The sequence below is a fragment of the Xylocopa sonorina genome, chromosome 7 (assembly GCF_050948175.1).
Source record: "Xylocopa sonorina isolate GNS202 chromosome 7, iyXylSono1_principal, whole genome shotgun sequence".
In the NCBI taxonomy this organism is placed as follows: Eukaryota; Metazoa; Arthropoda; class Insecta; order Hymenoptera; family Apidae; genus Xylocopa; species Xylocopa sonorina.
Genome location: NC_135199.1, coordinates 6,661,617 through 6,676,830, shown reverse-complemented (window position 1 = coordinate 6,676,830; position 15,214 = coordinate 6,661,617). Strand labels below are relative to the sequence as shown.

Here is a 15,214-nt window from a genome sequence, read left to right as displayed (position 1 = left end):
CGAGGCGTACGTGGGAACTGACAGAGGGGGGAGGAAGCTTTTGAAATTGGCGAAACCAGCGAAAGGAACACGCTTCGCGGCGATAACGACGGACAGGGGATGGTAGGATGGTAGAAGTCGACGGGCGATGTCTTTTCAAGTTGATCGAGAGAGGGATGGGAGGGTGGAGGATGGGGGAATGTTCCTCAGGCAAGAATACATATAACGGCGTACCAAAGACCCGATACGGTACAGTTTCAAGCAGAACCAGACGAACAAGACAAACCGTGTCTTATTCCACTTGCAAGACTGAGAATTTCAAGCGCGAATAGCAACTGCGTTCGTTTACGAGGCTTCGTTTATTATTATTATTATATTTCGCTTTCGCGTTTTACTATTTCGCTTCTATTTCCATTGTATCGGTTCGACGTGACAACATGTTCGTTAAAAAGGGCAAAAACACTCCTGGGAAGTTCTGGATGACGATTGTGACGCTGTTTGGATTGTTTTGTTTGAACGGAATCGCAACTGCACGGCCCGGATTTGACAAGTACTGAATTTTTTTTTTTAAATGAACACCTCTTGTCTCGTTTCGTATTTGTGTGAAAACCGTGTACGATAAGTAACATTGAGTTGATGTACGTGAATTTTTGTTAATAATTATTGGGATTATTGTTCGAGTCGCATTCCATTTTCAAGTAATTTTGAACCTTTGAGAGGTGTTTAGAATTAATCGAATTATGCTGAGGGTATATTCGTAGTGGTGATTGGACGATATTTGAGAGTAGTTAGATATATTTAAGAACGAAGTATCTTTTTGGTGAACGAGACAATTGAGATAATTTCCAAGAAGAAATAGTTTTGTCGATTGTTATTAAAGTGACGTTATTTCGATGGTAGGACCACGCTGAAAAACAAGCTCGATGTTTACGACGCTCTGCCAAATTTCGCGGCAATTGGAGAGAAAGATATCGCGGCGTTGTCGAACGAAGAAATATCGGGAGCTGCCAAGGGGTGAGTACTTTATATTATTACACCTATAGTTTAAACGATTCTCCTGAAAATTTATGGCTCTATCTCCGATTCAATAGAAATGGAACATAATATTCCAAGAAAAACAATTCGTTCTTCTAAAACACTTTCAACTAAATCAACACAGTAAATTGACACGCTCGTAATTATTAACTACAGAACCGGTTTTCAATGATAAAGAAACCGAGCAAAAAGATTGACCCTATCCTAAAAGTAGCTCGCTGTTTTAACAATTTTTGCATCACACGCAGACGGCTCAAACGATTATCGGATCAAAGGCTATTGGAATTAGAGACCCTGATCGCTCTTTCGGAAATGACGTTGAAATTGGCGAACGTGATTGGCGGTGGACGTCAACTGGAGGCAACGAAAAGGTGAGTTGAAAGCATATCTCGATAACTTAACAACACTTCGAGATAATGTTTCTCGTATTACAGTAATTGTTCTTAGTGTATCGTGTGTTCGTTGCATTTCAGGAATCGAAAGAAGCGGGCGATCTTCGACATAAAGAATCTTCAAAAGCTCTTCCGACTCTCTGGCAAGCTGGGCCTTAAGGGGAACACAGCGTATCCGATTAGGTACGCATCCTAAGTTGTGTGTCTGTTAACATTGGAAAGATAGATTGGCCTGCTTTATAGAAGCATAACTAGTACACGCAGTACGCGCGTATCGTGCAATAATCGTGGTTAGTTCGATAATGAAATAATTTAGCTGCCGGATGCTTTTTTGCATCGAAATTTAATCGAGCAGTTCAACGAGAAGCTATTAACCCGATTTGTAGTCCGAGTACGCTCTTAGAAAGGACAACTCCACGGCAACTTCGCGTGTTACCATCCGATGATCTTTTTCTAAAAGTGGCGCATAAACATAGCCACGGACCGCTACTAAGTAGAGTAAAATTAATCGAGAGCTTGATCGTAGTAATCACGTTTCTCGTCCTCAGTGACGCACTCGATATCTGTTTCACGTGGCGTCTCTTCGAAGCGCTGAACCGCGCAGTTTTCGAACTTGAAAAAATTCACGCGAACCGAACTACGCCACAAGATCGTGCTCGCCTTTTTTCTTTTCTTTTTGCCTCTGTTCTCCTCCTACCCCTCGCCCCCTTTTAATTCACTCCCCGTCCTCATCGATAAGATCGCATTCTCGCGTATTCGAAATTCCCAACGCGCGGACGCCGGTCCGCGAGTAAACGTAAAACGTGATGTAAGATGAACGTAATGTTGATCCAGATAAATCCTTGTCGAACCGAGACGAACTTGCGCCATCTTATCGAGCATAGCTGTGTCGCAACTAGTCCGATTCGAATCAGAAATAATTCGATGATAGTGTCTGGCTAATGATTTGAGACACTTTTAGTGGCACGCGAAACGTTTCGAATGAACTTTACCCGAAGTCCTTTTTTAGAGGCGCTCGAATACCTCAGTTACGCAAAACTCTTATCTGCGTCACAGCTGGTGGGGTGAAACTCTCGAGTATGTGCGTACTATTATACGTTGCATCTGTTTTATTTATTTACATAGAAATCACTTCTTCTATTCTCCCTTTAGTGCGTTTCAGGCGTAGACGCGGGGGATGCATCGTTGCTCGTAGAAATCCCTTCTAATAATTCGTACGACAAATCGGTTTACTGACGATACTGACGATAGACCAAAGTTTAGAGGAGTTCAAAATATTCCAAGATCGTCTGATCTATGCTTATAAGGACGTGCTACCATTTAGGTTTGATAATTAGGACAGAAGTATTTTTAAATTTAGTAATTAGGCGTAGATCAAGTTCATTTGCTCTTGAGTAACTAACGGAATTTCATTGAGAAATTTATATAGACCGATTTTATGTCCGTCCAGTAAAACTTATAGCAAATGTCGTCAGATAAACTTGCCGTCAGATAACCCGATGTCATTGCAGTATTGGATACGAATATCAAATAGTATAGACCTATTTGCACTGCATTACTTCTAATTTTATTTATATTTGAATCCCCACAAATGTAATTGCAAATTGCCATGTAAATTGAAGCAAAACCAAGCGCCATTGCTTTCTATATTGTTCACGAAAGTCGGGCAAAAAACAAAAGCATAAGATACGTTTGCTAACAATGCTATTTCACGTCCTCCATAGATAACCCACTTTATGTTGCTAAGATGACGAAAACCCAGAGAAAATTGTGTTCCCTTATGTTTTCAATTGTAATCGAATCCCTTTAATTCGACGTTAAAATAAATTCTACGTTTATGTTTGCAGTTGATGTTGCGATACGACGAGGAAACGACCTGCGTCAATCAATTTGCACAAGGTGGTTACACACCGAATTTGAAAAACACGAGAGGATGACCCTGGCAGAAAAATCAAGAAATTTGCTGTATCGATTCGTCATGGAAAATTATCGACGAATAACAAATTAGGCGTTTCATCGAAAACCCTCGTCAACCCCTCTACGCTTTTATGGGAGTTATTAAAATGACATTTACTTTATGCACCATTATGCACCATATGATTGATCGGACTTAAATGTTATTTTCTTGAAAGAAGGTGGCGATCAATAAGAAGTATCTGGATATTTCTAAATAGAAGTTGAATATCTGGTAGACGTATAAAAGAAACGTATAAACTATATCATAATCAGAATTACGAATTTGTCGAGCAATTAATTAGAATTGTTCGAGGAACTAAAATTGAAATAAAATATCCTCACGAAATTACGAATATGATATAGATTGGAGTGGTTTACTTACATTTCGGTGATTGAATTGAATATATTTCCTAAACTTCCTGCAGAGGGCATCCAAGAACCTGCCACTTTTCTGCCCAGTCGATATTTCAGGTCACAGCGCACGAAGTTCCATATTGCGATACATCTACCTTGTATCTCATCTATGGTGTAATATCTGGAAAAATAAAATAACATTTAAATTATTATACATTCTAGTTGTGCATTCACCGTTTAACTTTAGAAAATTTCGAATGAATAAGTAACACGATTAAATACTTTTTCGTAAAATGGAAAGATAACTTTTGCGTTCGTTGACTATGAGCGATGCCACGGTACTCAATATCGTTGATAATTAAATGACAATAGATCGGACATACCATCTGCATGTAAAAATTTGTAGAAAACATTGCGATTTAACCGTAATCTAATGTATTCAGTTAATATACCGCGATATTACCGTAGAAAAGTCCAATTGAACGGTGACGAAAAATTGAACGGGACCACATCTTGCACGCTACCGCCGTAACAGAGATATCGAGGGGTCCCCTCGAGCGAGAAATCGATATTGCATCACATCGACGCAGTATCTCGAACCTGTGAATCTCGTTTCGGGGACAGTACTATCGCAGTTATCGATCGATGCGAGTCGCGCAATGGTATCCTTTGATAGTAGTAGTGCTCGCGGTAGGGTTCTTACTGAATAATTCGTGTTAAAAGGGCGTGTAAAATGCACAAACGGCATAACTCGAGGACTCTCGGGTTGGCCACGGAGATGCTTCCGACGAAAATAGGCGGCGGAACCGTACGGATCACGGGGGAATGTCAACGGGTGGCTTAGCTGTCGCATTTTGCCCACAGAGATGTCTGTGCCCTGAGAAACGGACTGACGGACAGACAGACGTCTCTGTCAATGTTTCCTCGTCTCCCGACGAAATGCTGTTTGTAAAATTCGGGAACTCTCCGGAGCGTGTTCTCTAGCCAGTGCGCGTTATTCTCACGGGTGCTTGTTGGCCAGTGCCAGTACGTGGAGATGTTTTCGTCGCCGGCGTCAGTGGTGGGCGAGCCGTCAGGCTACGACTTTCAGAAAGAGGAGAACGCCGCCAAGTGGAAGGGAGTATTTGTCAACTCCCTGCGCAAGGTATTCCCTTCGTATCTTTAACCAGAGGCGAATCTCGCGAGGGCCCCGGTGTCCCGTTTCACACCCGGACACCGTCGATCGCCTACCGTTCTCGCCCGTTCTATTGTCATCGATCGCGCGATATGCCTGCCCAGTATATGTGTTCATGCCCTTTCAGCTTCCGACGAGTTTGTTGTGCCCCAACAGCAGCGTAACAATAACGTTCGATCCCGGGACTTTATCTAATTTGTTTGTATCGAGATACGCGTCATTTCCGACGGGGAATAAATATTTTCGAAAATAATCGTTGCGCGTTCCCCGTCGGTTTCGTTATTTTTCCAACGAGCGCTATTTCGATGGGAATATTTTCCACTTGTCCATGCATGAGGAAGCACTGTACTTTTTACGACTCTTCAGAATCCGAAACTTCTACTTCTATGTAAATAAAGCGCGGATGAAATGTGTAACGCGGCTTGTTCGAAGGGAAAGGTTATTCAGTTGATTCATTAAATTATTAGTGAAATTGTTTTTTGTTGTATTTCAATTGTTGCATTTTACGATTGCTCTTTTGTGTTTGTTCAAACATGTACATGTAATTGAATATTGTAATCAGTGTCCCAATTAAACAAGAATGTAGTTTATTAAATATATTAGATGTTATCGAGATAATAAACTGCTTTAATAATTCATCTATCTAATGATTGTATTTCTTAATTGGTTTTAATTCCGTGGATTATAATAATGTATGAATTACGTGAGAATTATCGGACGATAGTACACATGAAATATCTTTGCGTCAAAGTAATCCTCCTCTGACATGTATATAGTTTTTCAACAAAAAGTAACAATTTTAATTTATGAACTAGTACATGTTTATTTCATATAATATTCATTTTTCCGAACGATATGGCATTGTTGCGACTTAACGAAGGAGTTATGTAAAATAGGTATTGGAGCAAGTACATCCTAGTCTTGAAGCTCGACAAGATGCCTTGGACTATGTCGAAAGTTTAATCTTAAGGCTGCTGGGAATGCTTTGCGGTCACCCTCCTCCGCACACGCCTCAAGATGTAGAAGAAAGAGTGAGGCGCACATTTCCTACACCTATCGACAGATGGGCACTTAAGGATGCGAGAGATGCCTTGGAGAAAGGGAAGAAAAAGTCACCACTGGTTCTTCCAGTTGATAAAATTCATCAACTATTGCAAAAGGTAGTTAAACAAATTGAATTTTTTATTTAGGTATGTTCTTATACGTCTGTTCCTACATATAAAATCATATACTTTTATGTTAACAGGAAGTATTACAACAGAAAATTGATTTACAAGTTAGTCTTTTTGTGGTAGGCGTCTTGGAATATATTTCTGCAGATATCTTGAAGGTTGGTAAAAGTTATCATTGGATTGTATATAATATTTATTTTATTGTTATTCTTTTTATTTTATTTGTTGTTTTGCATATGTTAACACTATTTCCCTCAAAATGTTTAAGACTATTTTCTTTTCAGCTAGCTGGAAACTATGTCAAGAACATACGCCATGTGGAGATATCTTGTGAAGATATAAGAGTTGCAATGTGTGCTGATATGGTAATACAGTTTTCAACAAGCTTAGTATCTACTATATTTTTGTAACATGTATTGATTAATAAACGTTTTGTTAACAGGTTTTAATGGATTTGTTTTATCAAGATGATTATGCAGAGGGTCCACAAAGTGGTTTAGGTGCAGTGGTTTCTCAAACTTATGAGGAATCTGTACGGGATCTCATACACGATGAACGTCACTATTTACGTGATCTCCATATGATCATTAAGGTAATATGGCATATTATTAGATTATAATATATAAATTCGTTATTATTTACGTAATTAAACTAAATATACGAGTTGAATATTAAAAATTTTTTTAAATAGGTATTTCGGGAAGAAATTGCAAAGTTAGCACAAAGTAAAGCTGAAATTGAAGCGCTCTTCAGTAATATTATGGATATTTACGAAGTTACTGTAACATTACTTGGTAGTTTAGAAGATATAATGGAGATTACAGAAGAGAAACAAACGCCCACAGTTGGTTCGTGTTTTGAAGAACTAGCAGAAGCAGCGGAATTCGATGTTTACATAAAGTTCGTTGAGCATTATTATATTAAATAATTAAATATCTTTTTTACAGAGGACCACAAATAACAAAATCTCCCAATTTTAGGTATGCAAAAGACATTAATGGTCCACCTAGTCGGGAAGTTTTAACAAATTTATTATCAAGACCTGAGGCCAATGCAGCATTAAGAGCAGCAGGGCACGGATTTAAGGAAGCTGTTAAATATTATTTGCCAAAACTTTTATTACAACCAATATGGCACTGTCTTTTGTACTTTGACTATATAAAGGTATATTTTAAATAATTTTATATTTGTACTTTTATTGTATACAGCGTTCGACTATTTAAATAATATTTTAATAATATATTTACTTAGGTATTACACAAGCGAACACGAAATATAGAAGATGGTGAGACATTGGAACAAGTGCAAGGTGTTTTAAGACCATTGCAGATGGAATTGTTACAATCTGTGGCGAGTCTACCAAAAAAGGATACAGGTCTACGAATGCAAAGTAGAGTGAGGAGACAAGCAGCCCTAGAAAAAACTAGTGAATTACAAAAAACTGTTGATGGTTGGGATCAAAGAGATGTTGGACAATGTTGTAATGAATTTATACGTGGTATGAAAAAATAAAATAAATATCATTTTGTATATTGCCAAAAAAATGCAGACAGTATACCCTCGATTACTCGCATTCATTATGTATATTAATTTTTGTTGTGCAGAGGATATGCTGGGAAAAGTAAGTAATGGAAAGAGGCTAACAGAACGAAGAGCTCTTCTTTTCGACGGTCTATTGGTCCTTTGTAAACCGAGTGGCGGCAAAAGAGTTAGCGTTACCGCCGCAGCGGTTGGTGTTGTGGGTCATCCACCTCACCAAGGCGAGTTACGTTTGAAAGAAAGATTTTTTATTAGAAAAGTTGATATTATCGATAGGGAGGATATTGAAGGTACGTTTAAGAAGAGGAAAAGGAAGACTGCGGTGTCTTTTTAAATATTAAACGTTCAAATTGTATAAAATAAGCAATTGGTTTTTCAGAATTAAAAAATGCCTTTGAAATTGCACCAAGGAACCACCCTAGTGTTATTCTTGTTGCCAAATCCGTCGAGGATAAAAATAGTTGGATGGCGGATCTTGTAATGTTGAATACAAAGAGTATGTTAGAACGAACTTTGGACAGTATCCTTTTGGATGAAGAAAGGAAGCATCCGCTAAAGTTACCTCCACCACATTTATATAAATTTGCCGAACAAGATAGCCCGGAGAATATAGTTTTGGAAGCCAGAGAAAATGGCGGTGTACCATTAATTAAGGGCGCGACTTTGGTTAAACTGGTGGAGAGATTAACTTATCACATATACGCCGACCCAGCTTTTGTACGAACATTCCTTACTACTTATAGGTATGTTTACTTCTTATTAGATATACATTAATATTCTCGAAACTGAATTTTAATCAACAAATTTTTTTCGCTTTTTTTTACAGGAGTTTTTGCTCACCTCAAGAACTATTGTCTTTGTTAATCGAAAGATTTGACATACCAGATCCTTCGTTAGTTTACGGTGAGGATGAAAAATCTGCCGGTTGTAAAACAACTGCGAGGGAAGATTGGAAGAGATATAGAAAAGAATTCTGTCAACCTGTGCAGTTCAGAGTTTTAAATGTTTTAAGACACTGGGTTCGTAGCGTTTTTATTATACTTAATCTAAATTATCTGAATTTTGTAATAATTATTTAAATGTTCTTTCGAATGCAGGTTGATCATCATTTTTATGATTTCGAACGCGATAGAAATCTGCTGGAAAGATTACAGTTGTTTTTAGATACAGTAAGTGGGAAATCGATGAGGAAATGGGTGGATTCGGTGATAAAAATCGTACAAAGAAAATGCGAACCCTCGGAACAACGACCTATCACGTTTAGCTTCGAACGATCTCCACCACCGATTGAGTGGCATTTAAAAGTTCCTGAAGAAGAATATGGAATATTAACGGTAATATGTTAGAAACGAAATCGCTATCATCATTAGATTGTAAATGTCCCTGCAAATTTATATCCTATATTTGTAAGATGTAGATTTTTTTGCGCATTATATGAATTCTGTATTCTAATTAATTACAGTTACATCCGATTGAACTGGCGAGACAACTAACTCTATTAGAGTTCGAGCTGTACAGAACTGTTAAGCCTTCGGAGTTAGTAGGTTCAGTATGGACTAAGAAGGACAAAGAAAAGACATCACCAAACTTACTAAAAATGATAAAGCATACGACAAACGTGAGTTTCTATCTAAATTTTTCTAATGTAGATTAATTGCATTTCGGCAATGATGGGAGAAAACAATTTCTTTTTTTCTCCAGTTTACACTATGGCTTGAGAAAACTATAGTGGAAGCAGAGAATTTTGAGGAGAGAGTAGCGATAGTGTCGCGAGCAATTGAAATTATGATGGTGCTCCAAGACCTCAACAATTTTAACGGTGTATTAGCAATCGTTAGCGCCATGGGATCTGCGTCTGTATTTAGGTTAAAGTGCACGTTTCAGGTATGTTTCAGTATTATTTTATATTTTCGATTATTTTAAAGCAGGCTATTTATATATTCCAATGCACATTCATAGCAAATACCAGCACGACTGGAAAAAGCACTGGAAGAAGCACGAGAACTAAATAACGGCCATTTCCGAAAGTATCAAGAGAAATTGCGATCCATTAATCCACCTTGTGTACCATTTTTTGGTAAATTAGAATAAATAAACGATTTACAATTATTTAAATAGATTTGTGTTAATATATAATACTATATAATGTATATTAATGTTTACTGAACAATTTAAATAATTCTGTTCAAAGGCATGTACCTGACTAACATCCTACACATTGAAGAAGGAAATCCTGATTATCTGCGGGGAAGCCCAGAACTCATAAACTTTAGTAAACGACGGAAAGTGGCGGAGATAACCGGGGAGATTCAGCAGTACCAAAATCAACCTTACTGTCTCTTAGTGGAGCATAGGATAAGACATTTCATTGAGAATTTGTCACCCTTTGATCCTAACATGAAAGAGGCAGATATAAGCAATTATTTGTACAAGAAAAGCTTAGAAGTAGAACCCAGAGGTTGTAGGCAACCACCAAGAGTCGTAAGTTCTGTTAAAATTATAACTACATTGTTCAATCCTATCTTTAGTAACGATATGGTTATTGTTATCATTATAGCCCCGTAGATGGCCAGACTTAAACTTAAAGTCACCGGGCATTAAAGCTAGAAGTTTGAGTGGCAAATTACCAGCCCCGTTGCAAGCTGTAGCCTCTAGTGTAAGACTACACGATCCTCCGCCGGAGGCACCGCCGCCGGATTTGCCAGAAACTCCTCCGCCTGCTTCGCACATTACAGTTCCTCACGTAGGGGACCACACTGTGTTTGCACCTGTTCTACTAGGAGGTACGTACGCTACGATTTCCAATTCAGCATGCTGTTGCGGGTCGCTTGTTTTTTGACAAGATTTATTATTTCTTTTTCTTACTAACTGGAACGAAAGAACCATTTCTTACTTTGTTACGTAGCGTGCTTGGATAGGTAGTAGACGTACATTACTGTTAATACAGGTACAGCTCAACCTCCAGGTTCACCAGGTCCTCTCAGCATGTCAGGACTCTCAATCAGCTCGCCTGGTAGCAGCCCGCAATTGGGCTCACCAGGGCATCTGCCTGTTCCGCACCACCAACCGCAGAATAGCCACTTCGGGTTCAATTCTGGAACGACTGGCGTAATGGGTGCTTTGACCGGTTTGCCATCATCGGGTGGAAGTCCTGGTGCTGCGATGCCACTTCCGCCGTCCCCTAGCCACGTACCTCCCAGCCAGCCTCCGCCCCCTTTGCCGCCAAGATCTCATAGAAAACGAGAAAGTTCCATAAGCGAGTCACCGCAACAGGTAAATTATATAAAATTGTTAATTGATATAAGCTAGAATTACCTTCGTCGATCTGCAACAATTCGTGTAGATGGAATACTCTGTAAAAATCAAGAAAGAACTGTAATTTGTGACAATATCGTATGTTTTTATTTATCATTGTATGTATTTAGGCAAGACAAGCTCCGAACGCACCGATACTTCCCCCACGGGACGGTACGCCTCCTCCGCCATTACCGCCTCGAAGAGAGTTGCCACCGGTGACGTTACCGCCTCGCCTTCCTACCACGTTGAATCCAAGCTGTTCGGCGTTACTCGCTAGGCGGAATTCCACGTTGGAGAGCACGTGCCCGAGTGCTGTCAATCCACGAAGACACATGTCTTTCAATGGGCCCAGTCCTACGAAACTTCCACCTACGCAACCTAACGGTAAAGAGATTAATATAAAGGAACCGATCCCTTCTTATAAAATTAAAATCTATTCTTAAAAGTGTGGTACAAGTTACACGTCCTTTTCTAGTTGTAATTAAAATATATTGCATGGATCACTTTGTATCATAACGGTCTTTATTAATTCCTCGTTGTACGAATAAGCTTTCGCACGCGAATGGCCCACGCGGGCAAGTTTTTCGCAATATTGTGCAAATACGGACGGTTGGGCGCCAGCTACCTTCCGGAGTAGCACCGAAGCGCAATTGACATGCTAAGACGCATTGGTCTTGCACGAAAGAGTCAGCCTCTGTGCTCAGAGGCTGGCCTTGAAATAAACCCGCACTTCAACACCGTGAATTTGGGGATGGGGGGATCAATAGCGGGGACAATAAGACCTCCTAATTAGCTCGGGGTATCGCACGCAGCAACGTCATCCTCTTCGCCGTGGCTCTTGACACCTCATCTCTTTATTCGGGGAGATGGCTGGAAGCTGCTGTGTCCGGCCCGTACTGTTTTCCAACGGCGTCTTCACCGGGCTCTATTCTTATTTATCCCTTACCAGGATATTGCGAGGTCCATTGGATGGCTGCCTCGCATCCTGGTGGTGTCCTCCGGGTGGGTGGGGCGAGATGGTCTTTCACGAGTACTATTTAGAGAGTAGGGAAGGGCCGAGATGGGATGGGGGCGGAAGGAAGGGAGTTGGTGCTCTGACGTCTTGCGCGTGTAACGCTACCGCGTTACAGTATATACTATTGGTCAATGTGTTTCACATTTTTTGCATAATCTGATAAATTTTCAGGATCGGTAACGCCGAGATTACCACCAAAACCGTTGCAGGGACGTCCACCAACTACCATGTTTAATTTCAATGCTCCTCCTGGATCTAGTTAAGTGTTACATCTTCCTACCTCTTACCTAACATAGAACGCATCATTTGGAAATCGAGATTTAGTCCACTCAGAAGGATTTGCCTGTCCGTCATGACTGACACTGCGAAACACGACATCGTTCGCGTAACATTGTCGCAGGACATTTTATAGGGAGATAAGAGCCAATCGAAGGTTCATATCGAAATGTATCAGGTCATAACATATGAAATATCCGTTTCTTGCTGCTGGAATAAATTTCACTTTCACTTTTAATTAATCTTTAAGAATCAACGTAACAGATTTAAGTTCTTAAAATATTTTAATAAAATTCGAATGTTTTATACGATTGGAAAATATATTTTCTGTCACCCCTTGGTTTAGGAATATTTGATCCTTTAAGATGCGGCTTGCGTCTATAGGGGGAAAATAGAAGAGAATTAACTGACGTTTGATTTCTCTTGAAAAGCCAGGAAAGGCTCGAACGGACAGTTCATATGTTACGATCTAATATTTATTGCGATTCCTTGGCCGGATACAATCGAAGTATAATCAGTAAACGCACTAATGCGATTAATAAATGCATTAATTCAACGAAAAGTTTCTCTAGCGACACGGCCCATACGTGATGAGATGCTGTTACATTCCTTTCGACGATTTGTCTTTTTAACACATGTGACGCTATTTTTTATTGAAAGTTTATTTTTCGAAATGATATAGAATGTTTTATCGTGTATAGTATATTTTTAGAGGTTTTTTTACCAAGCGAATATGTAACTAGTAAATATAAGGCCTTGTATCTTGTTCGATCGATTGAACTCAGTTGAAGCTATTTAACCGTGAAGAATATTCAAAGAAATGAAATGTGTACAGATTAAACGCCTGGCTGGATAGAGCGTATCAATCTTTGTTGTTGAGATCTATAAAGTATTTTTATAAATTAACAGAGCAGAGTTTCTTTGATAATTTTCCACATTTTAGCCTCTTATCGATGGATAATGCACGATAGTTTTAATATGCGTACGAATCACAAATGAAACAGAGAGAAAGCATAGTCATTTCCACGATAATGTTTGCTCCAAACAAAATTTCTGTATCTACACTACACGCAACACGCACACATACACGTTGTACTAAATGTTGCAAAGCGTACGAGTATGTAACAAAAATTGTTTTTACTCCGAGATTCCTTATGAAAAAAAAAAAAAGAAATATTCATCACTGTAACTTTATCACAAAAGCAATAATATTTGTAGGGCAAATTGCTAAAAATGTTCTTACTTATAGACGATTTAGGGAGAAGAAAATAGGAATGGAAACGCATTGAAATTCTTCCACCTTTCTTTTTAAATTGTACAGAAATGACGAATTACTTTTTTATATAGTTTGCAAATTTTCTATTTTACGAGATACATGACACGCGCGGTTTCCCAGTTGATTTCCATGCGATCTTTTCCAGTGTGTTCGATAGCAAGAAACAAAATTGAAATGTTATATAGAGCAGTTTAAAATAAACTGGTACAGGGAAACCTTTAGGATAGCCTGTATTTTTGGAGATATCGCGAGGTAAACCATTTTGCAAGCAGGACGAATGTCGCTTTCGAAAAAAGAGATTACCAGGAATGTAGGATACATTTCATCGCAGCCGTTTATCAAAATTTTTGAGTTAATGCGTCCATCAGATCCAAGGAGATCTGACTGAATGGGCTATGTATCGATTTCGGTTGTCTGAACGGTCTCCTTTTCTTTGAAGAAAACAAGAAGTAAAAAAATGAAAAACAGGAAAAAATAATCCCTGTCTATCCCTCAACACAACTGTGATACACTTTTAGATTTTAAAAAGGAAGACGCGAGAAAGTGCAGTATGGAATGAATCATAGGCCAATATACATATAGAGTTATGCATATAAATTGAGAATCAATAGCAAACAGAAAAAAAAATGAATATGTACATGTGTAACGTGTATATATCTGTATCATGTATATATGTATTTGTATACTAAGAGAAGTAAAGTGTATATATATTTGTATAAAAAAAATAATGTATAAGACTTGCAAATAATATTCGGCAGCACGAAGAGCGAGCGAACATTTCGGTCATTTCACAAATCGTGAAACCCTTGCGAACGACGAAGCAACTTCACAGACTGGGTGGGCCCTTCTCTTACATCACGGGGGTGCGGGCTTTTTTGGGGTGAACTAATTCCCTGTCATCCAGATCGGTCAGGAATGATATCATCCAGATACGCGAAAACGTGGGGCTCTCATTCGGGTCAGACTAGACGGTCCATCAACCTCTATAAAGTTGCAGTGGCGTTCATCAGCCCAAAGGATATCTTCACCAAGTGGAATAGGCCACGCCTGGCGAGGGCGAATACGATGGCGGACTTACTCGACCTCTGAACGAAGAAGGGATATGCGTCTTTGCGTGACTCTATTAAATTCGCGATAATCGACCCTAAAACGGTACGTCCCATTGGGTTTGGAGATTATGACGGAGTTGCTTAACCATGAGCTGTTGCAATGACCTCGATGGAGTACTGGACCAGAGGAGTGGTACTAAGAATCGGGGAGGGGTTGAGTTTAATCCATCGGTCCAATATCCTGATGAACTTGTCTTCTAACTGGCCAATGAACTTGATCGCTGGGGCAACTCCCTAGCGGTGCAGGGTGAGACGAAAATCTTAGTTGTTGCTTTCTCTAGGACCTCCGTTTGTTCGGATGCTGGTCTTATCTTCTTGTTCGAAAAGATGGTTGGATGCTACTGCATTCGCCACGAGCTTTTCTCCAACGCCGTCTTCATTCGGCTTTATTCTTGTTTATCCTTTATCAGAATGTTGCAAGGTCCATTGAGTGGCTGCGCCGTGTCTTGGTGATGTTCCTCGTGTGGGTGGGAGTTGAGGTCTTCCGTGAGTATTATTCGATAGATAGAGAAAGTTTGTGGATGGGAAGGGAGGGTGAAAGGAAGGGAGTTGGTGCTCTGATGTCTTGCTGGCGCGTGTAACGCTACTAACGCGTTATAGTATATACTATCGGTTAATGTGTTTCACGTTTTTGCATAAT

General features: G+C 39.4%; 2 protein-coding genes across 4 annotated transcripts; both read left to right on the top strand.

The window, feature by feature from the left end:
• Window positions 1-234: 234 nt before the first annotated feature.
• LOC143425568 (uncharacterized) lies at window positions 235-7,913 on the top strand. 2 transcript variants are annotated; one of them, XM_076898470.1, is made up of 5 exons: window positions 235-529; window positions 880-993; window positions 1,263-1,385; window positions 1,488-1,605; window positions 7,903-7,913. In XM_076898470.1, exons 1-4 carry the CDS (start codon window positions 417-419, stop codon window positions 1,600-1,602), a joined length of 465 nt encoding a protein of 154 aa, XP_076754585.1. In that variant the 5' UTR covers window positions 235-416; the 3' UTR covers window positions 1,603-1,605; window positions 7,903-7,913. The 2 variants fall into 2 exon arrangements, with proteins under 2 accessions (XP_076754585.1, XP_076754586.1); XM_076898471.1 differs by lacking the exon at window positions 7,903-7,913 and adding an exon at window positions 3,254-3,483 and having other exon boundaries at window positions 1,488-1,589.
• On the top strand, window positions 4,339-12,477 carry Sos (Son of sevenless). 2 transcript variants are annotated; one of them, XM_076898465.1, is made up of 20 exons: window positions 4,339-4,860; window positions 5,787-6,050; window positions 6,137-6,220; window positions 6,347-6,427; window positions 6,505-6,654; window positions 6,754-6,962; window positions 7,043-7,226; window positions 7,314-7,560; window positions 7,667-7,891; window positions 7,981-8,344; window positions 8,428-8,620; window positions 8,699-8,935; window positions 9,064-9,219; window positions 9,303-9,485; window positions 9,561-9,678; window positions 9,793-10,082; window positions 10,159-10,384; window positions 10,549-10,874; window positions 11,027-11,282; window positions 12,085-12,477. In XM_076898465.1, the coding sequence occupies exons 1-20, from the start codon at window positions 4,753-4,755 to the stop codon at window positions 12,174-12,176; spliced, it is 3,993 nt and encodes a 1,330-aa protein (XP_076754580.1). In that variant the 5' UTR covers window positions 4,339-4,752; the 3' UTR covers window positions 12,177-12,477. The 2 variants fall into 2 exon arrangements, with proteins under 2 accessions (XP_076754580.1, XP_076754581.1); XM_076898466.1 differs by lacking the exons at window positions 4,339-4,860; window positions 5,787-6,050 and having other exon boundaries at window positions 6,154-6,220; window positions 6,351-6,427.
• The last annotated feature ends 2,737 nt before the right edge of the window (window positions 12,478-15,214 follow it).

Coding starts and splice junctions, on each gene's coding strand:
- LOC143425568 (XM_076898470.1), top strand. CDS start 417: ATGTTCGTTAAAAAGGGCAAAAACACTCCTGGGAAGTTCTGGATGACG. Junction 994..1,262: donor ATATCGGGAGCTGCCAAGGG/GTGAGTACTTTA, acceptor CATCACACGCAG/ACGGCTCAAACGATTATCGG. Junction 1,386..1,487: donor CAACTGGAGGCAACGAAAAG/GTGAGTTGAAAG, acceptor GTTGCATTTCAG/GAATCGAAAGAAGCGGGCGA.
- Sos (XM_076898465.1), top strand. CDS start 4,753: ATGTTTTCGTCGCCGGCGTCAGTGGTGGGCGAGCCGTCAGGCTACGAC. Junction 6,051..6,136: donor TTCATCAACTATTGCAAAAG/GTAGTTAAACAA, acceptor TTATGTTAACAG/GAAGTATTACAACAGAAAAT. Junction 9,486..9,560: donor GGTTAAAGTGCACGTTTCAG/GTATGTTTCAGT, acceptor GCACATTCATAG/CAAATACCAGCACGACTGGA.